This window comes from Siniperca chuatsi, linkage group LG24 (assembly GCF_020085105.1).
Source record: "Siniperca chuatsi isolate FFG_IHB_CAS linkage group LG24, ASM2008510v1, whole genome shotgun sequence".
Lineage (NCBI taxonomy): Eukaryota > Metazoa > Chordata > Actinopteri > Centrarchiformes > Sinipercidae > Siniperca > Siniperca chuatsi.
Window position 1 is genome coordinate 7260520 of NC_058065.1, and position 23930 is coordinate 7284449.

At 38.8% G+C, this 23930-nt stretch overlaps 1 protein-coding gene across 2 annotated transcripts; it reads left to right on the top strand.

The window, feature by feature from the left end:
- The first annotated feature begins 1509 nt into the window (after nt 1-1509).
- col8a1b (collagen, type VIII, alpha 1b) lies at nt 1510-23548 on the top strand. 2 transcript variants are annotated; one of them, XM_044188571.1, is made up of 5 exons: nt 1510-2151; nt 16511-16693; nt 17984-18142; nt 18478-18766; nt 20346-23548. In XM_044188571.1, exons 3-5 carry the CDS (start codon nt 18047-18049, stop codon nt 22298-22300), a joined length of 2340 nt encoding a protein of 779 aa, XP_044044506.1. In that variant the 5' UTR covers nt 1510-2151; nt 16511-16693; nt 17984-18046; the 3' UTR covers nt 22301-23548. The 2 variants fall into 2 exon arrangements, with proteins under 2 accessions (XP_044044506.1, XP_044044507.1); XM_044188572.1 differs by lacking the exon at nt 17984-18142 and having other exon boundaries at nt 1516-2151.
- Nucleotides 23549-23930: the final 382 nt, after the last annotated feature.

Here is a 23930-nt window from a genome sequence, read left to right on the forward strand (position 1 = left end):
TGACTGAAGGGAAATACTGTTTGTACAAATAAGTCTTTTTCTGTCCACGTTAACTGACCAGGTGACTATTTGCATTGCAAATTACTTTAACAAGCACAAATTGGCAAAGAAAATTTCAGCACAGAGAAGCTGACAGCAAAATCAATCAGGAGGGAAACAAAAATGTTTTCTTTATAAACAATTCCTGCACGGGGAGAACATGTTAAAAAGCAAAATAGCAACACAAATAAAAACACAAAGAATAATCCCTCAAATGTGAACCAGCTGTTCGGAGTGTGAATGTTCTCCCCTCTGCCTCTGCTTGTTACTTCCACACACTGAAGAATTTAAAGCTAAATATTTTCAATATTTTACATCCAAAGCTCTGGGGAAGAATCACATGGCAGGGCAGAGCTACATGTACATGCAAACCAGTGTTGGGCGGTTTTCTACTTTTTATTTAATTGGGCGGGTAAAAAAAGAATTGGGGTGGGTTGGGATAATTTGGGCTACTTTTTGTACCATTTGGACGTTTTCCACCAACGGAAAGTTCGGCTATATTCCAATAAATAGGCCCCTCCATTATCCTGAGTAGTTTGAATGACACTAACAGGGCAGAGCCGAGGACAGTTTGACATGCAATAACTGATGACTGTCAAAACCAAATGTCATTTCAGCTTATTGCACTAATTACTAAGTTGAATCTTTATTCTTATTCCAAGCATGAGTTTGTCTAATTATACTGATAAAACAGAAGGCCGGAGGCAATAGGACCGATTATTTTTCTTGTTGCTTGTACAAAAAAACCTAAATCCTGAATGAAAATAAAATATGTAGCTACTTTTGTGACGACTGGGTGGGTTCTAGGCTCTGATTTGGTTTAGCAGGCCTGGGCAGCCTTTAGCTTAGCTCCTCTCATTTAGTATCCCTGTCTTGATTTTCTTTGGCAGACGATGGATTCTAACAAGTAACTTTACTTTCCATAGCACAAACATCCATTTCATTAATGGATTTCAGATGTAGAGTGTTATATCTTATATATTTGTAAAATATCTAACGATAACGCCAAAGACTGAGATAGAAAGGTTTTCTTGAATCATCCTTCATAGTCATGCTCCTGGTGGCTAGGGATGGCGATGTCAGTTAGTCAGTTGGTCTGTCCACCACTTTGGTCCTGAAATATCTCAACCAACGTTTGATGGATTGCCATGAAATTTGGTACAGATATTCATGGCCCCCAGAGGATGAATACTAATAACTTTGGTGATCCCCTGAATGTTCCTCCAGTTCTCAGTTATCAGGTCAAAATTTTAATTTGTCCAATACTTTATTTACCAAATACCTGCAAAAGTAATGACATTTCCATCAGCCTCTGCTGTACTTTGTGTTTGGTGCTAATTTTGCAAAAAGGTTAGCATTATTTCGTTGCTAACATGTTAGCATGTTGGCTGCAGGCTCTTTTTTGATTTGTTTTGATTATACAAGCAGAGAGATTTTCTTGCTTTTTTTTAATGCTCAAATAAAGGTAGAAAGAGTAAGAGAAAATCAGTACTCTTACTGAGTGTAGGTGAGAAATAACAAGGTCTCAATTTAAACATCTACAAAATTTCAAACAACTGGGAAAACTCCATCTCCTGAGGACGATTGTGTAATACAATCGAAATCTCCAGAACAGCTTCTAAATGGACCTTGTGGTCAAATTGTTTTGTCAACTACTGTGTGTACTGTGGTAGTCACAAAAACCTCTCCTCTCAGCTAAATCTTGACCTTAGCCAAAACCAAAGTGAGACCCTGCCCTTAAATCTGTCTGCATGCAAAGAATGCGCCAAGAGCTCCAAGTCAAACGAGAGTCTTCCTCCTTGTGATCTATAGTTTGTGCAGCTGACTGGGTTTCCTCTTCTGCCTCAGTTTGTTTCTGTCAATAATAACTTCTAATGCTGCAAACATGCAGTTCCAGTAGTGGTTTCTCTCTCGCACAGATCCTGTTATCCGCTTTTCCTCCCTCCTTCTCTTACATACATGCAGTGCTTCTCCTCTCTCAGCTCGTGCAGCTCCACCCACCTGCAGATAAAAGCCAAACCCTCACCAGGGCTGCTGTTCAGCGTCTGTCCCAAACTCCTCAAAGCTTTGTGCACCCTACCCAGCAGCAGCAGCACACCCACACACACAAAGGTAAGTGATGCGTCACCACTGGCACAGCACGATTTGATGATGTTTTGGTTGGCATGGCTACCATGTTTAGGTTTTTTGGTGCAGCAGTAGCATTCAGTGAGCACTCATTAGCTCTAAAGGCATGATCAAGCTTATGGTTTGATTTTTGATGTGTTTTTCATGCATTGTTGTTCGATTGCAATGCCTTGACTGCATCTTTTTCCCTTTTCTCCTGGAAAAAATCAGGTCTTGTTTGAATTCTTGGAACAATACACGAGTAACTTTTGGGATGTCACATGATTCACAGAACTAGGTTTGAGAAAAGGAACATGGAGATAGAAAGGCAAAGCAAAAAAATATATAATTTTCTTGACTTCCAAAATGTTTCATAAGACTTCCTACTTCACAGAGCACACTGCTGTGAAGCCTCTGCAGAAGTCTCTGTAGATAATGTCTGACAGTTTTCCAAATGCAGAGAAAATCCAAAAGAGACACCTGGGAAGAATAACTCAGGCTTAAGCTTGTTAAAATAAATGCACTGTGCAGCATCTTGACAGGATTTACCACCAGTTAATGGAATGTCTTGACATTTTAGAAATTTTTAGTCGCATGTCTTTCAACACAGAAGAAAAAATGTAGGCACTTTTTTATCCAATATTTAAGGAAGAAACTGATTCAGTGTTAAGTTTATTGTAGTTTTAACTATCCCACATAAATAAGAGAAAACAGGATTAAAGTCAGTTTTAGGAAGAGGCTTACTGGCAGCACATTGGCACGGAGAAATGAGTCAGAGATGGAAAGTTTTGGCTTCTGGAAATCTTTTGGGCAACTTTTTTTCTACCTATCTTCTACCTAAAACATGCAGAAGTGAATGTTTTCAATCTTTAGTGTTCCTTCTTTTCTTCTGAGTCAGTTCAAAATGACAAACTTCTGTCCATGCAAACTGACCAGAAGCTCCAAAGCAGCCAGGAAACAGTCAGGAATCCCTGCTTCACACCTGACGTGGATTTATCACAATATTAAACATGTCCAAGGTGTAGCTTACAATAGCATGAAACCAGCCGTGTTTTGGTGCAAGTAGAAGTTGAAATATGCTTCAAGCTAATGAGCTTCACAGGCCTGTCTGATGAGCTGAGGTGATAATAATACAATTGTAGTTACCAGAAAGGTCGTTTTTTTTATGGAACTGAGAGAAACTTTGTTAGATGTCGTGCAGCTGTTTCTAACTTTCAGCTCTTGACTACCATTTAACGTGATCATGTTTTTCCTTTCTAAGAGACAAAACTCTTAATTAGGGGAAAATGTGGTAACCTCACATAGTTGAGGTTGAACAAGTTATACAATTAACTTGCTGAAAGTTTTTGATTACCGTAACACTCGTAGTGTAACCCTCTGTGCACTGAAAGGACTGTTGGCATCAGCAAAATGTTGTTATGGATTTTTGTCGTTCAGTGCTAAGCAGCAGCACCGTGGAAACGCACACAACACTGTTCTGCAGATGTGAGAAGGTCAAATCAAGAAAATCTAGAGCTTCACAATTTAATGTTGAGTTATGCAGCAGTGCATTTGATGTATGTCTGATTGTTTTGGAAGAGGTTATGAATGGTTTATCTGTAGTGGTGGCATGTTTGGACCAACCAGACTCCCCAAGATGCATGCATGCCTTTTTAGGGGGTGTTTGTTTTGTTTTTCCTAGAACTGCAAGCTTTTTCCCTATTAGAGGAGGTGGATTCCCCACTTCAGCAAACACTTAGTTTAGGGTTAGGGTCTGGGTTTACTTGGATCTTCAGGTCAGGATGTGGGTTACACTGAACATAATACATTTACATTTTATGAAGCTCAGCTCAATCACCAAACATACAGGTTGAAGTTTCCTAAAGTTTTGGATCAGGGAGTGAATCTATTCGAAGCAGGTCCTCACAAACATGGTCATTGCAGTACAATTGTGTTGTTTTTTTGAGTGTTTTTGTGTGTGTGTTCAAGGCCCTGAGGGTAGCTGGATCTTCTCATGTGAACTCTGAGTTTTGGCCCCAGATAGGCTTCACCACTCCAAGAAGTTGGAGAACTTGGAGTGGTGAAGCTGTCCAGTAAAAGACAAATGTTATACATGTTTCTTCAAAACCAATCAGCTTGTCAGGGATTGACTGCATTTGTTGTCCCTTTATGAAACAGCATATTGATACTGTAAACCCTTCACTTCAAGGCAAAAAGAAGAAATTAGTGCGAACAGCAGGGCAGCATAGCTCTTTGTAATGTCAGTCAGCACCCAAAAAGATTTGCTTTAGCAATATTTTTTTCATTTTGCACAAGCTAATGATTCTTTTGTATTGATTAAACAAATGAGATATAGCATGTTAATTTGTGATCTTTAGGGTTGTTTGTTACCTTTGGACAGAGCCAGGCTAGCTATTTCTGCCTGTTTCCAGTCTTTATGCTAAGCTAAGCTAACTCTTTCCTGGCTGTAGATTCATATTTAGTGTACAGATATGAGAGTGGTATCAGTCCTCTCATCTAACTCTCAGCAAGAAAGTGAATAAGTGTATTTCCCAAAATGTCAAAGTTAACCATTTATTGCAGTAAACAGTGTAGTCAGAGCACAATGTTAAGTTAAAATGTGCTTTTTTTGCAGTTATTCCTTTGTTTCAGATAAAGGACTTTTATCATGGAGGGAGATGGAAAGCTATAATAGAGGGTGTGAATGTCTCTTGTAAAGATTGTTGTGGAGGTTGCAGAAGCAAACCTGTGTTAAAGCTGCAACTTTGAATCCCCAGACTGTGTAGGAAAATCTCTGCGGGAGTGAATCACATGCTTCTGTCAGCAGGCTGTGACTTTATATATTTGTTGCTCTGTTAATGTCTCTTGACGGTATTTTCTCTCTCCGTCTCGCACTCAGACTCCTTCACAGTTCTCACCTACTGAACAGGAAGTGTTTATGTAGCTCAGAGGGAATGTGTCTCTTGATCCCGCAGCTGCAGCCTCTGTGATTCGAAGCCATGTGTCCAAACGCTCTCCAGCTACCGTGCAGAGCACTGCAGCCTTAGAAATGTCTCAAAATATGACATATAAATCACTTTCAGACTGCAATTGTGGCAATTTTGACAAAAACATTTTTCTGCAAGCTGTTAATGTCTCACATTAGCTGCCATATTGATCCTATTTACTTCCTCTGTGTGCAGCAAGTGGCAACTTAGTTTCAAAACACCTCTCTGGAATTACAGCTCTAAATTTTGCAGATTTATTGCAAAGTATCTCTTATCTAAACTCCTAAGTAGACTGACTCGTAGTTCTTATAATCCCTCGTAAATACTCCACTGCAAAAACATCTGGACAGTAGGAAAAGGGAGGATCATATTTTTTTTCTCTGAGTGGCATATTTTACAGTTTGACTGTATAACACATTAAGCTCCCCGGGACTGTTGTCATATCCCATTACTGTCACCGGTCAGACGATGTATGCATGTTGCAGCAAGCCCTAAATGATCCCAGGCCATTTTATGATGTCAATAAATTGATGTGTGTAAAAAGTAGAAAGTTTGCAAATGCAGACAAGCGCAAACCCCACTGACTGATCACTTGTAGAAGTCTGTGCATTACGTAGAGTTACAGTTCAAAAGTGCTCTGGGGAAACCATCATCACAGTGAAATTGTCAGCAATAAACTATAAGAAGCTCTCTTTCAAAGAAACATATAATCACCACCTAGTCATTTTTTAATATTTAACTGCTCTCATCCTCCAAATTTCTCCAATTACGACTCCTCTGGAAGGTTTCATTTGCCCACTTGTACTATATTTTTTGATGTCCTGCGTGTTAAAATTGCAAAAGCATTCATCTTAGGATGTTGAAAATCTGCCGAGGTATTTGTGGTCAATTTGTGACAGAGAGCTTTTTCGTGCCTTCATCAGATTTATTGGCAGCGGTGGAAGATCCTTTATTCAAGTAGAAGTACCAATGCAACAATCTAAAAATACTCCATTACAAGTCAAAGTTCTGCATTCAAAATCCTACTTAAAGTACACAAGTATTATCAGCAAAAAGTACTTAAAGTATCAAAAGTAAAAGTACTCATTCTGCAGAAACATTGCCCCTGTGACTGACATATTATTATATCTGACATTATTAGATTGTTAATACTGATGCATTAATGTGTCAGCAGCATTTTACTGTTGTAGCTGGTTGAGGTGGAGCTAGTTTAACTGCTTTATTTACAGTTACAGGCCCAGTGGTTCCCAACCTAGGGGTCAAGTTCTACAGACTACACAAACGTGTAGTCATCTGTAAGACTTTTCTCTGATCTTTGCTTTAATTTTTTAAATTTTTTTTACCTCTTTGGGCCTCAAACAGTTATTTTAATGAAAACGTGAGAAGTTTAGAGGGGAAATCACTATTTGGTGGAACTACTAGCAACTCATAAACTGCGTTTCCACCCACCTGTTTTTATGCTCATTTTAAATTTGCATATTAAAAATAAAACCTAAACATAAAAACTAGAAATAACCATAAAAAAGCCAAAATATCGTAAAAAGATTTTTATGCTTGGCCGAGGTTGAAATGTCGGTGTTCCAATAAAAACAAAATGCGACAAAGTACGATGGAAACGTTCCTCACATTAATACATGAAATAAACATAAATGCCATATTTCCATCACGTTTTCCACATGGTGTTCTATTGTTTGAGGTTTGACTGGCTCTCTTTTAATTAAACATCATTTCATTGCGCCTTTTGCAATGGTTTAATGGCATCTGAATGGAGAATTACTGTTACAACTGTTCATCTCGATGGTCCAACAGTATTGGGTGGAAACGTGCATATATTGTATTTTCTTTTGCTGAATTTCTGAAATTTTTGTGTTAATTTGCGATACATTTGGATGGAAACTTAACTTTAGACATCTTAAATGTGACAAGGGGCAATTAAACACTGCTTTTTTGTACGGAATCACAAGCCAAAAAGTTTGGGAGCCACTGGTGTAATATGTAACAATGCAGTGTATTTTCTAAGTTTATCTTCATCTGAAAAAAAGTAGTAAACTATCAGATAAATGTAATGGAGTAAAAAGTAAAAGATTCCCACTGAAACATAGTAAGCAAAAGTATAAAATAGCAGAAAGTACTTCAAAATGGTACTTATGTACAGTACCAATAAATTTACTTAGTTACATTCCCCCACTGTTCATTGGAAAGGGTCAGAAACAGAAAAAGGGAGAGAACATGTGGGCTCTTGCACAGTGTGGCCTGTTCTTTATACAGTGCACAAAATATATTTATGCAGCTGCAAATTTGCAGAATTCCCCACTGGAGTCTGTGGTTTAAGCATAGTATAAGTGATCAGATCTGATTATTGGCCAAACGTTGTTATTGCTTATAAAAATAATCATTCACTAGTGGAGTGTCCCTTTGAGAGCAAGTGCAATTATGAGAGAGAGCAAGAAAAAAATGTGGCAAAACCGCGTGAAGTTCAGGCGAAAACGTGGATTAAGCTTGGAAAAGTCTGAAAAGCCTCACAAGTGTTTCCTTCCTGCTGTGAAAGATAGTGGAACATGTCATGGAAAATCAGCTCTCTCCAGAGTAAATAGTTTCAGATTATTCCCATCCTTGCACACCATTGATTTTTTTTCTCTCTAAACATATGAATGCCTTCTGTAAAAACATATAAAAACCTGAAGTGCTTCTTAGTTCTGCATTGCTATTAATGCTGTCTGCTGACACAAGATACTCTGTTTTGACAGAACTCAAAGGTAATAGGAAAATAATTCTCCTCCCGCTCCCGATCTTTGAAATGAAAATTGTGGCCAGACATTGGGTGACTTGTGGTTCCCAGAGCTGTAGGAGAGGGAAAATCTGTCAATGAGATGGGTGAAGAGGTGCACAGACTGTGTGTGTGAGAGGGAGGGAGGTGTAGGTGCAATTATGTGCATCTACGTATGTGTATGTCAAAGGTTAGAGGAGCAGTAAGCAAACACTGCGGTTGCCAATTTGAAATTCATCCGGATGTTACTTCCCTTTGTGGCCGCTTGGTTATTTGGAACATCAGTTTGAAATGTGTTACCACCTTAAAATGAGGCTTTGCAATCCGCCTTAAGGTCAGCTGACCCCTCGTCTGCCTCGTCCAGTTTGAGGCTGTAGATGTCTCTGAAGGCGACTCCGGCCTTCGCTCTGCAAAGAGATCAAGTAGGTGTGAAGGAATGCTGAAAAATAGCAAAATTTGTTGGAGAGGAACTGGAGCAGACGTGCACTTTTTGCTTAATTTTCCAACTTGCTATGAGAGAACTCAGTGATATTCCCTTCCCATCATGATAAGCTGAGCTGTGGGGAAAAGCGAAAATGTTACTTGATGATTGAGGCGAGATAAATCACCTGCTCGGAGACAGACAGCGCAGCGAATGCAGAAAAGAAAAACAGCTTCAGGTCCAGAATATGCTCAGAATATGACTTGTGGTTTGTGAGAATAATGCAGTGAGAGACGGGTGTTGCTCTGCGGATTGTGCTGTAGATGGAAAATGGCAGGCGTGATGCACAAAACCAATGAATGTCCAGTATAAATTACACTAAAAACAAAAATAAATCTGATTGTGTAAATCAGCCAGCCAACACAGTCTTTGTCAGGTCTTGCCACTGGAAGCACATGTACTTCTCCACCCAGTCTGTGGAAAACACCAGTAAACACGACAGACTTGAAAAGAAAAGAGTTTGGCGCCCTCTATTGAGCCACCAGCCTCACTGCTGGCTTTGTTTGCAGTGTGACTCATCGTTTCTTTCTCTGAAATTTGCTGTCAAAATGTTATTGTTTATAAAAGTTACTACTTTACATCAACTGTAGACAAATGCATTTTGTACTGTATATTTAGGATTAAAAAAAATAGTGAAAATTGTCCTTCATCATTACCTGGCCATGGTGATGTATAGAAAATGCTTGTTTTGTCCAACCAACAGTCCAGACCCCAAAGAAAAGCAGCAAATCCTCACATATGAAAAGCTGTAACCAGGAAACTTTTGGTATTTTTGCTAGAAAAATGTATTAAATTTTCAAGTAACTGACTAATCGTTTTACCTCAAGATATGAGGTATCTCTTGCCTGCAGAATCTCCATCAGACAGATGGTCGCCCAAGAGAATCACTGTTTACGTGGAGTGTTTTTCTTATAAAGGTTAGGTAAGAACAGCAACATCTCACACGCGCATGCATGCAAATAGTCACACACTCACACACAGGTGCATTCCCCAGATGTTGTCTTGGCGTTTATGTTACTTCTGTCATCTGATCGTTGCATTCCTCTGTGCGTGTATGTGTGTTTGCGTAAAGTTTTTCACACTGTGCTGACAGAATAGTTACATGCATTTTGCATTATTTTGAAAGTAGTACTGTTAAAAATGTTAAGAGAGCTTATTTTTCTAAATGTCACTGTCCAAATATGAAAAAATACAGGGTTGTAGACATTTTTTAAAATCATTTCTTATTTTGATTGGTGCAACAGTTGATAAAAAAGACTAGTAATATACAGCCAGCAAAAGAGAACAACATCTTTATTGTTCTTGGGTTTGCTGTAGCTCAGCTGATGTACTGTAGCAGGTCAGCCATTCATTTTAGGGTTGGTGGTTCAATCCCATGGTTATTCGGCCCACATTGCAATGTGTATGGCAAGAAGTATAAGCCAATTTGAACAAAAGCATATGCCAAAGTAATGTAATGTAACATTTGCACAATACAAAGCTACAAAGTTTTTCTTTTATACCGAAAACAGAATCGCATTTATCAAAGTTTATATTAGGATCCTTAACATTTTCCTATTAAAACATTTCTTACTGAACAGATTTGTTTAGGTGATTGGAACCTACACTCCTCAATAATACATAGTCAATGGATTTTGATAATGATAAATATGCTATTTTCACAATTTGCCCAAAATAATCGTTTGAGTTGCAAACCAGCATTATTAAGTTTGTCATTTTCATCATTAAATTATCAAACGTGCAAATATTAGTCTATCTATCTAAGTTATGCTACTTAGCTACTCAGCTAGCTAAGCTACTAAACTACTTAGATATGCCAACTGTTCAAACTAATAACAGTAATGTTAGCTGGCAAGCTAATGTTAGCTAGTTATAAAGTAGTAATTGTACTCAAAGTGTAAATGTTATAAAAACAGCTATTAATTTAGTAATATAACTTTTTTCTTATGTAAATAATATAGCTAACACATATATGAAATGTAAAATTGTCTTGCTGAGTAAAATAGATGTAGGTGAGTGATGCTAATGACAGCTGCGATGTGGTAAATACAGCACATACCTGACAAAAGTCCATAGGAAATGCATAAAGGTTATTTTTGACCCACTAAGGAAAATTGGGGTAATGATACAAAAAAGAGTAAAAGAGTAAAAACAAATTTTGAATGCGGGGGAAATCAAAAACAGTATTTTGAGGAATAGCTGGAGTATGAAATGCTGAAATACTACCCACCTATGCATGTTAGGGAATCATAAACAAAATCCAATTTGTAAGCATATCATGTAAATCATTGTAGCATGCTCCAAGGTCTCTTTATTTAGGTATGCTATTAGGTAGAACAGTTTGTTTTTAGCCCTATCCTGCAGGGCTGTTAGCCTTCCGCTCTCACTGGAAAAGAAAGACCCTCTGCAATCTGTTTAAAACACAAAATCCAGGCCTGACCACAAGCAATTAAGACTGGCACCCGTATCTGTAAGCAATGACATGCCTCTGTTCCTCATCGTTTGTTTATCGGCAGTAGAGTCCCCCATCTGGAATCGGTCAGGAGAGGAACACAGAGGAGAAATGGAAATGTGATTATTTTCAAAGCCAAGCTGGAGGTGATAAAAGACTTGTGGCTCATCACCAAGCGGAGCCGGCTGTGGTTGTAAGTGTTGGCAAAGAGGTTCAGAGGAACCAGCATCCATTCTGGGGCAGGCAATCTTTGTCATCAAGCGAGGGGGTGTGGAGGTGTCTGAAGAGTTTTCATCAAAGTTGAGTTCATGTGCAAGATGAAAAGACAAAAAAAATAAGCAAGAAAGTTGTTTGAAAAATGAATCACTGTTTGGTCTTTGTTGTTGAGATGTGAAGAGCACACAGTGGGATTTAAGGATGTCAAGTCGATATTTATTGTCGAGCCATTCAAATACACATATACAGTGGGATTTTGTTCCTTCAGGCAACATGGCAACAGAAACTGACGTTTTCTAGCTTCCAATAATGCAAAATTAATAAATATTTTATCATGTGAACCCCAACTGTCTTGTTTAATAGTTGCCAGACCCTGTAAACTGTAGTCCATGTTATGTGTGCTTTTGTTTGGATAGTACAATGTAGATGTAATTTTCTTATATGCTCAATGATAGGAAGGCATTGGCTATGTACTAGTTCTACATGTTGTATGATATGTTTATAATAAAGACACACAAAAAACAGTCATTGCATCACCCTTTATCTTGTCTCTCAGAAATCATCTGCGAGATCTCCAGCTAAATGAAAATAAATCATTTTATCTGGTCCATACACACTCTCTTGAACAGTTATGGCTCCCTGTCTGCAAAGGTCAAACCTGCAGCTAGAAACGTCTCCTTTGATATACAAGATAAAATAAGATGATGACAAGGGGAAAAAAGGTCTTTCATTTCTTGCGTTGATCTCAAAAAGGCCATACATGCTTTGTTATCATCATGTCTCAGCTGGTCGTGACTGCACCTTGCCAAGAAACGCCCTCTAAAACCCACAACTTATCGTTTGTACACTTCAGTATTTGTGCGGATTGAATAAACAATATATAGAGTGTGGACAGAGCCAGGCTAGCTGTTTCCCCCTGTTTCCAGTCTTTGTGCTAAGCTAAGCGGCTGCTAGTGCTAGCTTTACTTTACAGACATAAGAGTGGTATTGATCTTCTCATCTAACCCTTGGAAAGAAAGTGAATAAGTGTGTTTCACAAAATGTCAAACTATTCCTTTAAGCTCAATGAAGGTCCAGTTAACCCAAGGAGCACCTGACTGGTGCCATTTTCTCCACATTTAGAGACAGATTGTTGTTCTTATCGTATTCCAGCTTTTTGGCCCAGTCGAGGCTCAGCAGAATGAACATTAGTGGACTGAGCACACATCCCTGGGGACACTGGTGCTGGAGTTGATGTAGCCTATCCTGACTGATTCAGGTCTTCTAGTCCTAAAGTCCAGTTTCCCTTCTAATTTCTGCAGAGTGATTGTGATGAATGTTGCTGAACAGCACTCTTGCATACAAGGATTGTCTTTGTTGTTCAGGTCGTTCAGAGCCAGGTGAGAGGCAGCTGATGTGGCATCATCTGTAGTGGGAGATAAGCAAACTGTAAGATTTACAGTTACAGAAAAGACAAATAGGGTTCAGTTTTATAGTTTTAATCAGTCTGGTTTTTCGTAGTAAGTACTTGTAAGAAAACGTTCAGTTGCTGAAAAAAGAAAAATAAGTAGTTATGATTATACTGTCTGGTGAAACTTCTGATATGTTCACATCTGTTTGGGTTACATTTATAGAACGAAATCTGAGAGGAATCACTTTTTCATCTGCAAGTTTTGATGAATCACACAGATCTGAAAGTTCAGGTCATCGTGATACACTTAGAGTACACTTTCCCACTCTCTGGTCAGCCTCCAACACCATGTGAATGCATAAACTTCAGTCCCTTGATGATATCCCACATTAAACTCTTAAGTATGTAAACTCTGGTAAGAGTTATTTTGTCAGAAACATTGGCTGCACCATGAAAGGTCAGAAATCCTAAGGAATTTCAGCTCCACAGGGCTTTTACTTTAAATACCACAATAAAGCTTGTTTGCTGATCAATAACTTATAATTGAAAGCTTACGGTTGTGCTGGAAAAAATAGTTCCTGGAAATTACCTGTTAAAACTTCAAAAAGAGTAGGAGGAGGAAAGCAAGGGGGGGAACTGATTTCTTTAGCTAAACAGTCACATTATTTAACCACCTGATCCCAAGCAAAAGACTTTATTTGTTGTGCTGAAACATTTGCCATACAAGGTACTCAAAGCTAAACATACAGACAGTGTAATGTCCTTATAATTCAATACTTTTCCCAATTTCAGTCTGTGGTCCAGACACGGTTTCTCCAATTGCTTTCCCATTACACTGTCTGGAAACCAAAAGATGACTGATGATATGGACCTTCTGTAATCAAAGCCTCTCTCTTCAAAGTAATTGGTAGCTACAGTGAAGTAAATAGCATATTTGCTTTCACATGTGAGAAGCACTCAGGCATAACGTTCCAGTGGAAATATTAAAGTACAAATACCATAAAACAATTCCAGTTGTTTTAATCACTGTTATTTAAAAACAAACACCATGCTTGTATATTTGATACCACATCCATCGAATCTTGTAAGCTGATAGGTCGGAAAGAGTCCTGAGCAGTGAGCAGTTGGAGATAGAGAGGGGCTAGAGGTGGGCTGGGAACTCAAGGCTGAAAAAGTCACTGACTACGTCGTATTTCATATATAAATATTTCATCTACAGTTAATATTCTCCTTAAAAGAGGTTAGAATTCAAAGACAAGACAGTAAAGCACGGTGCCCTTTGTAAACATGGTACAGGTAACTATGAAGGACTAAAAATAATTTTAAGTAGGTTTGAGCATTAACACAGATAATACAGAGGTTTACATTAATTTTTTATTATGCTACCATTATGGAAGCATAACCAATTTTGACATGATTTGTTATTTGACTGATTAAATCATTCAGTCAGTCAATCAGTAAATTATAAATAAATGCAATTTTTATATGCAACTTTCTATGGTGTTTAATATTGACAACTTGCAACATGCAATATATGCCTTTTTTGCCCTAACCCCCCCCCCCTTGCAATTACATATTGAAATATATGTGATGTTGATGATAGTACAGTAAATTACTATTACAAGCCATGCCCAGATGGCAGCTTTTAGGTTTAGGTCTAAAAAACATCTGAGTCAACAGTCATATATATACTGTATATGGTCAACAGTTAAGTATGCATGACAAGAAAACACATGTAAGTGCTAGAACTATTTTTATCCAGTGTGATAAATAACAAAACATGTCCTGTGTACATAACATCATCTACAGTGAGATAGTTAACTAAAATACAAAAATTGTCTAAGTACAACAAAAAGTCTGGTGAGGAAAAAAATCAAAATGCCTCAGAAAAACCTGCTCCTAGCACAGACCTAGTGGTTAAAAATGTCCTCAACCCTTACCCATGTGTCTCTAAGACATTAGTTCAGCACAGATGAAGCTCTTCCAAAAGCTGCATCCAACTTCCTAAATGAGCTCCGTTACTCATGCAGCTCGTCCAGTAAAGGGAATAGGATGTGTTTTTGTCTGCTGCGTCTCTGTAACCAATGAAGACTGACGTATCCTTGGAGGTTGGAGGGAACATGTGTTTCAAAGCAACAGGTCTGTCCTCTTTTGTTTTGCTGACTTACTGTTTTATGGAGGTCGTCTCGTTTCCTCGCCAGGCATGTGTTCCTTTTTTGTCTGCAGAGAATAGGTTGCACTGAGGGAGTACAAGGGGTTTTGACTACAGTTTAACATCCCCATGTGTGAAATCATGTTCAATTTAGAAGATCAATACTCGAGGATCAATCCCTTGTTGGTTTCATATCTGAAAAAGATGTTTACCAAATTATTTGCTCCAGCACTCGGGTTTGGGGAGACATACAAAAAAACTATTTAGTCTGGCCATAAGAGCTGTATGTGGCATTGAAACACTTAAATGACCAAGTTTTAATCAGCTGACAATCTGTTTTCAATTAAGCTTTTAAACTGTAACTTTTCATTGTCCCGTTTTTTCTACAAATCATTCATCAGAAATTTAGAAGCATTCATTTATCCCTTTTATTTGATAACTTTCTGTCCTTTTGCTACAACCCCCCACCTTAGCCTTTTACAACCAGTTAGTATTTTAGATTTGATTGATTAGATGATCCTGTTAATGAGTTCTTAATTTCTGCTTTTGTTTTACAACAAGTTTATTTTCAACTTCACTGAACCTGGCTACTTCCATTCATCAGAAAGACTGTCCACTAATCTTCCTCTTTTTCACTAATATGTGTTTCCACTTAAAAATTTCAGGAAAAAAGGCAGCACTTCAGTAGTTTAAAAAAACGCAAAATAATCACAATATAGTATAATATAATATAATAAAATTGTAGCATTCACATTATGTATGTGCTGCTGCCAACCTAAAATTCTCAAACTTAAAAATACTTCATCAGAATTTTAATTAACACAAGAATTATCACTCCATCCTGTAATGTTAACATACTAACTCGTTATTCTGCTGCTGTGGTTATGAAATTGATGAACAGTGAAATAGATCAGAGGTCAGTGACAGAGTGTCAACACTTGTATGGGAATTCAGTCTCATAGGTAGACAGTGGCTGCGGGCTCTGTCCATGGTGCTGGATCTTTACGTTGTATATTGCATCTTTTACTTTGAGAGTCTAAATTCAGGGTGTGATGACCAAAAAAACTGTGTATTTAAAATGAAGTCCTTCATATGAGGTTTTGTTTATGGATTATGTAGCCTTTTTAAGTTAATTTCCATGAAGTCAAAAAGGTTAATTAATTAATAAGGTTTCATTTTCTTGACGTAATTTTTAGGAATGTAATTACAGCATGTCTATACACTTGCTATGACGTGTGATACTAAATGTTGTGACTGTAAGGAAAACTCTTATATGACTAAGATGTTCTGCTCCTTTCTATTTATCTTTCAGTTTATTTATTTATTTTTCCATTTCCATTTCCATTTTCATCTATTTTTCATTTTATTTTTAGGAATATATGTATATACTTATTATGGTGTGCATATCTTGTCAATAGATGTATAATTATTTAGTTATTCATTTATACATTTTTACACCTGATGATGTACTGTACACTGCTCTAAAGAGCTTTGCCTAGGCATGAGATGGAGTGGGTAGGTGAATGAAGAGAGGGTTAAGTTGTTGGTTCTAAACTGAAAAGTGAAAATTGTATATATTAACACCTAAACATTTCACTTGATGGTGATCCTGCCTTGAAAGAAGCAACAAGCTTTGTCCCATTTGCAGTTATGACTGCAGGTTGCTGTCTTTATCTCACTTACAAAGCCCAGTAAAAAAGCAGAGGATGTTTCATATTCATACTTAGCTCCTAGATGGCTGCAACGATACAGTTTTATGATTTTACAATTCTGTTACATTTATTTTTAATACCCCCGTCCCTACATTCCTCAAGGAAAGCAGTGTGTCTCAGCATAACTGTATCAAGGCCAAAATATGTCTACCAGGTGGAGATGACAGCTTAGTGTTATAAACCCCAGGTCTCTGCAAAAGGTCACCACCTGACATTCATATTTTCACAGGGCCCGGCAGGACTGCAGCTAACACCTGGCTGGATCCCGTGCATGGCCACCGTCCCACTCATGCCTTGGAAAAGACCCAGAAAAGCAACCTAAAGTGAGGGGAAGTAGAGGAGAAACCAGACGAAGGAGGCGCAGGCCGGAGGGGGCGACGATCTTCAGTTTGAGAGGAGGGAAAATCTGGAAGTAAGAGAATTTGGTTTCCACAATTGCAACAAAATAACAAAAGTACAGTAAATATGAAATTCATATATAACTTTTATTATTCGATTATCAGGGCCTTAGCTAGAAATTTAGAAATACTGATGTCATGAATCTTAATTCTCACCCACAAAACCAACCACCAAAGAAACTGTCCAGTAACGACCAACCAAACTTTGTAAGATTTTCTGAGTATTTAAAAAAAAAAAAATTTAGTAAATTACATCTCTCTACAATGTGATCTAAATGTTGTTTAACGCATTTTGCAGCCATTTGTAAGATATCTAACCTAAAAAGAATATCACAATCAGCCTTAAACTGATAATGGTTTGATTAAAAACTCCAAAATCCCAGAAATATTACCATGGACATGACCACTGTGTCCTCAGTGGAAGCTGTTTATTATGATCATTTTGCACTTTCAAGTTCATTGAAACACACTTAAACATTCATCTTCCCTTGTCTGAGGTTTGCCTTTTTGTTGCATACTTTGATACCCATTTGTACCTGCAACATACTGATTGTGCAGATGAACTACACAGATTATATATATTCAGCCTGACACTACTTAGCTGGCTTTTTTTAGATAATTGCCCAGAAAAATGTAAGCAAGTCTTTTTTCCATTATTTAGCTCTCCAAAACTCTTTGGTTCTGTTTCAGGACACACAAATACCACAGCGGAGGAAAATACATTCACCCATCACTGTTTATTTTCACACCGTGCTCTTGGCAGCATTTAGCCAATCTCTTTAGCACAGACATGTTTAAAGGATTAAGGATTATGTTCAAAAGTGACCACATCCCCTGTGGGGCCTCTTAATTACGATATATGTTTTAGCAGCATGTGTTTTGTGTAATTCACTTCAACAATATGAGACTCCAAGGCTTTTTACACAGTATGTTTGAATAGATGTGTAAACAAGGGGAAGGATGAGAGGGAGATCGCCCAAAGTCAGGCAGTGGAGGGTTTTTGTTTCTTTTTTGGTTTGACCACAGTGGGTTTCATTAGACTAATGTGTGTTGGCTTTTGAAATAATTTCTTGACTCAGCTGCAAAAGAAGAAGAGCACAGCCTGCTGGTCATGGACTCACATGAAGGCTGATTCTCTGCTTTGATGGCAGAGTTAAAGTTCCAGTGTGTAACAGTTGGGAGAAGCTAATGGTAGAAATGGAATATAATATTTATGTTTGTATGTAAATAGGTTTTCATTAGTGTATAATCACCAAAATAAGAATCGTTTTCGTTTCCTCAGAATAAGCCATTTTTATCTACAGGGGGAGCGGGTCGCCTTCCATGGAGGTTGTTGTTGCACCGCCATGTTTCTACAGTAGCCCAGAATGGACAAACCAATCACTGGCTCTAGATTGGGCCTTTCACGTTTTTTGCAAGTTTTGAGGCCACCATTGTTTCTCCTACACGCCTGGAAGGAGACGGTGAGGCGAGCGGTATTCAAATGGTTGCAAACTGCAATTTCACAGCTAGATGCCACTAAATCCTACATACTGGACCTTTAAATGGTGTGTGTACAGTATATATCCTAGTGGTGTAAGCAGCATATTACAGACTGCAGGACTTCTGGATAGTAAATGATTAACTTGAGCAACTTCAAGTGGTGAGAGAATTCATGGAAAATAAACATGTTAAACCAACGTTATGCATCACGAAGAAAAAAATAAAATATAACACGTTTTCATTTAGTTCAGAGTTGCAAATAGACCTATCTGCATACACTGTGTTACATTTTTACTTGTTTTTTTCTCCACTGCAGAAAATGGTGGCTGTACCCCTCCATTCTTTCTACCTACTCATCACAGTGTTCCAGCTGTGTTTGTTACACCTGGCCCATGGTGGGGCGTATTATGGACATAAACAGCCGCCTCAACAGCACCAGCCCTTGCCGCAGTACAATGATGGGTATCCTCAGCAACAGTTTATGGGGAACGAGATGCCACACCTACCTTACGGCAAAGAAGTGCCATTACTGCCTCAGTATGGGAAAGAGCTTCCTCAGCTGCCTTTGCAAATGGGCAAAGAGAGGCCACTGACTGAAGGCAAAGGTGATGTCAACTAGTTAGTGGAAAATTTCTGTCAAGTACTGTATGTTGTTCTTAATGTTTGATTTAATAAAATGACAGTCCTAATATACTATTAATTAAATAACACAGTCAGTTTTTAACTTTTAATGGCTACAGAAGGACATTTTACAATTTAACCCATGTGGAGCCAATCACAATGATTTTGTTCAAACCACTCAGAGAAGTTTTCTTTTATAATATACCATGCATTATGTTTGTTTGTTTTTTTGCATTGAATATCTGTGTCATGTTTTCAAGTCCTTAAACAAAAAAATATTATATGCTCTTTCTTATTTCATTTTATAAAAATGGGGGTAAAATTTAGATTTTTGACACATTACAGGTTGCTTTTATTAGTTAACAATTTGATAAAATAGATTACATTGATATACTTATTATCAAATGTAGTCCCTGAACCAAAATGTTTTACAAGCACTTACATAATTCATTCAGAAAATGCTCTACTAGCGTTTTTTTGGTTGTTACTTGATATTTGCCAGATAAAAAATATATATATCAATCCTTAGCTGAAGTAGAAGAAAGAGTCTTTTGACCGACTAATTGACAGGCTCTCAATAAACACTTTTGCCAAGAGGAAACTTGCGGTAAAGGTGTCTTCAAGCCGATTATTCTGTTTTGTTTTACAGAAGAGGTGACGTGAAACTGCCAAAATGCAAAATACTCTTTGCAAAATAAATTAAGGGCTGACTTTAATCACCATAAATGAATTGTAGGAGCCGCCAGAGTCATCTATTTTCAAATTCAGCGAGTAATAGCTTTAAAGCTCAAACTGTCAACTGAAATTATTAACCAGTATCACCATTATCGCAAACATTTTACATTTTCTTAAATGTTCGTGAAAACTCATCGGTGGACTTGACAAAGCTTAATATCAAGTATAATTGGATATCAGATCATATTACCATACCATTTGTGATTAATGTATTTTCTTGATCAGTGTTGATTGAGTTACTGTAAAACTTCAATTAAAAGCCAAGCCCTGATTAAACTCTAAATCCCTTTTACTCGCCGGGTGTGGCTACACATTTTACAAATGAACGCAGGTCTCAATTAGACGCAGGGTCTGGTTTTTATAGAAGTTCTTTGGATGTATAAAACCTCTTAAAGTCCACCGGGTCGCCCACTTGAGCTAGTTTAAACTTTTATCAATATGGACATGCTACACATTGTTAGATTCTCCACAATTCAATTGTTGAGTTAATTTTACAGAAACCATGAGCACCAAAGTATAATTTAGTCAGATTTACCAGTCTGCATGGTGAACAAGAGAGACGAAAAAAAAGTGGTGACTCCCTACCTTTGACACGGTCATAAAGTCTGAATATGTGTCCATTCCTCGATTATTTACCATATTTCCCGTCTTTGCTGAACAAGAGTTTTGTGCGAAAGAAATTAAAGGCTTGCCCCATATAGACACCTGTCCCAAATATAGGCAGGTTGAGTTCAGTGATTGAAGGAAATAAAAGCCCAGGCTATTAATTAAGTTTTACAATGATTTGGGATTCACTTCAATCTATCAAATGTTCCCTCTTGTTTACAGGACAAACATTCCCCAGAGGGGCTAAAGGTCCACCACCCCCTGGTCCTGGTGGAGAAGGTCTCAGAGAAGGACCACAAGGAGTTCAGGGTCCTCCAGGACCAACAGGACCACCAGGACCACAAGGCCCCCCTGGGCTACCAGGCCAGGGATTGCCAGGGTTACCCGGAAAGCCAGGGCCTCCTGGTCCTCAAGGCTACCCAGGAATCGGGAAACCTGGCATGCCAGGAATGCCAGGAAAACCTGGAGGACCCGGATTACCAGGACCAAAAGGTGACCTTGGTCTTAGTGGTGGTGAAGGACCAACAGGACTTCCTGGGCCTCCAGGGCTCCCAGGTCCCCCTGGACTTCCCGGGATTTCAAAACAAGGAGGTCAGGGGCTGCCCGGACAGACAGGTCATCTAGGGGAGCCTGGTCAAAAAGGTCTACCTGGGCCTCCTGGTCCTCCAGGCCCCAAGGGAGACAAAGGACTTGGTCTACCTGGTTTGCCAGGTTTGAAAGGACCTGGCGGACCACCAGGTCCACCTGGACCTGTGGGCATCCCTGGGGTTGGTAAACCTGGCCTGAATGGTCTCCCTGGACAGCCAGGGATACCAGGAAGGGCTGGTCCTTCAGGAGAGCCAGGTTTGGCAGGGCCACCTGGTGAAAGAGGCCAACCAGGACCATCAGGCTTGCCAGGAATTGGAAAACCAGGAAAAGATGGTTTCAGAGGGCAACCAGGGCTTCCTGGAGGGAAAGGGGAACCAGGCCCTCATGGTTTACCAGGGGGCCCAGGCTTGCCAGGCTATGGTAAACCAGGGTTTCCAGGACCTAGGGGTCACAAGGGACATGCTGGTCTCCCCGGACCTCCAGGCCTAAAAGGTGATAAAGGTCACGGAGGTCTTCCAGGGGTCATCGGTCCCACTGGTCCTAGTGGTATTCCTGGCCCACCAGGTCCAATAGGGCTTCCCGGTAGTCTTGGCTTCCCAGGGCAAAAGGGAGAGGATGGTGATGGAGGACCAAAAGGATATCCAGGAATGAAAGGTGAATTAGGGCCTCAAGGCCTTCCAGGACAGCCAGGTTTGTCAGGAGATGGTGGACAACCAGGACCAAGAGGTTTTCAAGGGCCTATTGGCCCCAAAGGAGAACCTGGTATTAGGGGTTCAACTGGTGCCCCTGGTGCTGGAGGAATACCTGGCCCAAGAGGAGAGGGGGGACAACCTGGAGAGAAAGGCCACCAGGGACCACAGGGTATTCCAGGGCTTACAGGACCAGGGGGACCAATTGGACCTCCCGGGCTGCCGGGGCAAAAAGGCGAAACAGGTCTGCCTGGTAAACCTGGCTATCCTGGTGAGGGAAAGCCAGGACTCCCTGGTCATATTGGTCCTCAAGGTAATCCTGGCCCAAGTGGCCCCGCTGGACTTCCAGGGCAACCAGGACAGCCTGGACCCCCTGGTCCTCCAGGGCAACCTGCTGCATCTTCTGACCTCGGACAGATCCTCCCTGTGACTGGCCCATACAGTGGCCAAAAACAAGGTCACAAGAAGCCAATGAATGGAGGCGACATTGGTGGAAATGGCCTGGAGATGCCTGCGTTCACAGCTAAGCTCACAAATCCATTCCCTCCTGTTGGCTCTCCTGTCATCTTTGACAAACTCCTGCACAATGGCAATCAGGACTACAATCCCCAAACTGGTATTTTCACCTGTAGCGTACCAGGGGTCTATTACTTTGCTTACCACGTCCACTGCAAAGGAGGTAACGTATGGGTGGCACTGATGAAGAACAATGAGCCAGTAATGTACACATATGATGAATACAAAAAGGGCTTGCTGGATCAGGCATCAGGGAGCGCTGTACTCCCGTTACGACAAGGAGACACTGTGCATATACAGCTGCCATCTGACCAGGCTGCAGGACTTTATGCTGGTCAATATGTCCACTCCACATTTTCTGGATACTTATTGTACCCAATGTAAGAAATGTGTATAAACAAAGGCGATAGTAATGACATTGATGGTACATTTTACCATATTCATGGTAAAACTACTGCAAAAGTCTCAAAGGTTAAAAAGGTTTACAATGAGTGGTGGAAGTGGTGGATTTTTTTTTAATTTAGTAGCAACATACTTCATTGAATTATTTGCATTACATGCATTACATCTGTATTTACATACACCAATGGAGTCTCAGAAAGTTATGCAGTTATGAAATAATGGGCAGTGTATGGACATTGTATCTGGTTATTGGCTATGATATGTAAGAAACAAAGTTTTGGAAGGGTTGTTGAGAGCAGAGGAAAAAAAAGTATCTCAGTTGTCATAATTATTTTATGTTTACATTGTGCATTTATTCTTATATCCATCCACACACAATATATATCAGTGTTCGTGACATGGCTGGAATAATGAGGCTTTATGTTGCAGAATTGTATTTTTTGCTTTACAGTTATATACTGTATACTGGGCACATAAGAACATATTGGTTTCATTGTACAATGCATTTACTCACAGCTATCAGTACATACTATTGGGTTATGTATTTGGGGTTATCATATTAAGTTATTGTTAGTCATTTTATGTTATTTTTAAAATGCAACTTTTTAATACAACAAAATCTCAATACACATTTTTACATATTCATTATTTTAAGTATTTGGATGAGTTTTTAATCCAATTTCATACCACATCTCAGTCCAAAACAGAACAGAAAAAATACCCAATACACAATTTGGCAGTTAAACCATCTTTTGATTATTTGCTTTTGACCATTTGATGTCACAATGTCTGAGGTCTTGTTTTGTTTGTAATAAATATGAATTCTTTGAAAGGTTTTTGTCAGTTTGTCAGTATTCTCTGTAATTTATTTGTTTGACTACTGATTACTTGGGATTGTGTTCATTTCTGTGTGTTGACAGTAAATGACAGAATTCATTCCAAAATGCAGAACACAATATAAATGTTCTGTGGCAAAACATAACAAAAATATTCGAAAATATGTTCATGCTCATACCCATTCAAACCACCATGTGTCAGTTTTTTTCATTTTGTACTTTATTTCTTCAAACTGTGGATGTGCAATTTTGGGGGGTTTTCTCTTTCTTTTTTTCCTTTACTTTGGACAATGGTGCACAGCATTAAATGGGAAACTGTGCCTAAAGTATGTGAATTCTGATCTTTGTTGCTTTGATTGGATAGATATTGGTTTAATAAAGAAATAAAAACATTTGTCTTGACTTGATTTTCATTATTGTCACACTTGAGCTTTCACTTATATTTATGTGCTGCATACAATGGACATTATCCCATCAGAAATTACTTAATACAGTTTTTCTCTGTTGTTTTGATGCATCATTAAAACACCAGTTTTGACCCTATAGGTGCATGATCTGTTCAAAAAACTATTCATACAATAAGCAGAAGCAAATGGTGATGCCTAAAAACAAAATACTATAACAAAGAAATCTTCACTCAAGACAGCAAAACAATAAACAACCTTTTTTTTTCAACACAATACATCAAATCATAAGTTCACACCTGAAATAATTTAGTGGTGATAAACAAAACAGAAAATAGAATTACCCAGAATATTTTAGGCACTACTACTCTA

Excerpts from the sequence above, each read along its gene's own strand:
- col8a1b (XM_044188571.1), top strand. The coding sequence starts at position 18,047 with ATGGACAAACCAATCACTGGCTCTAGATTGGGCCTTTCACGTTTTTTG. Across the intron at positions 18,143-18,477 it reads TACACGCCTGGAAGGAGACG|AAAATGGTGGCTGTACCCCT; the intron begins GTGAGGCGAGCG and ends TCTCCACTGCAG. Across the intron at positions 18,767-20,345 it reads GCCACTGACTGAAGGCAAAG|GACAAACATTCCCCAGAGGG; the intron begins GTGATGTCAACT and ends TCTTGTTTACAG.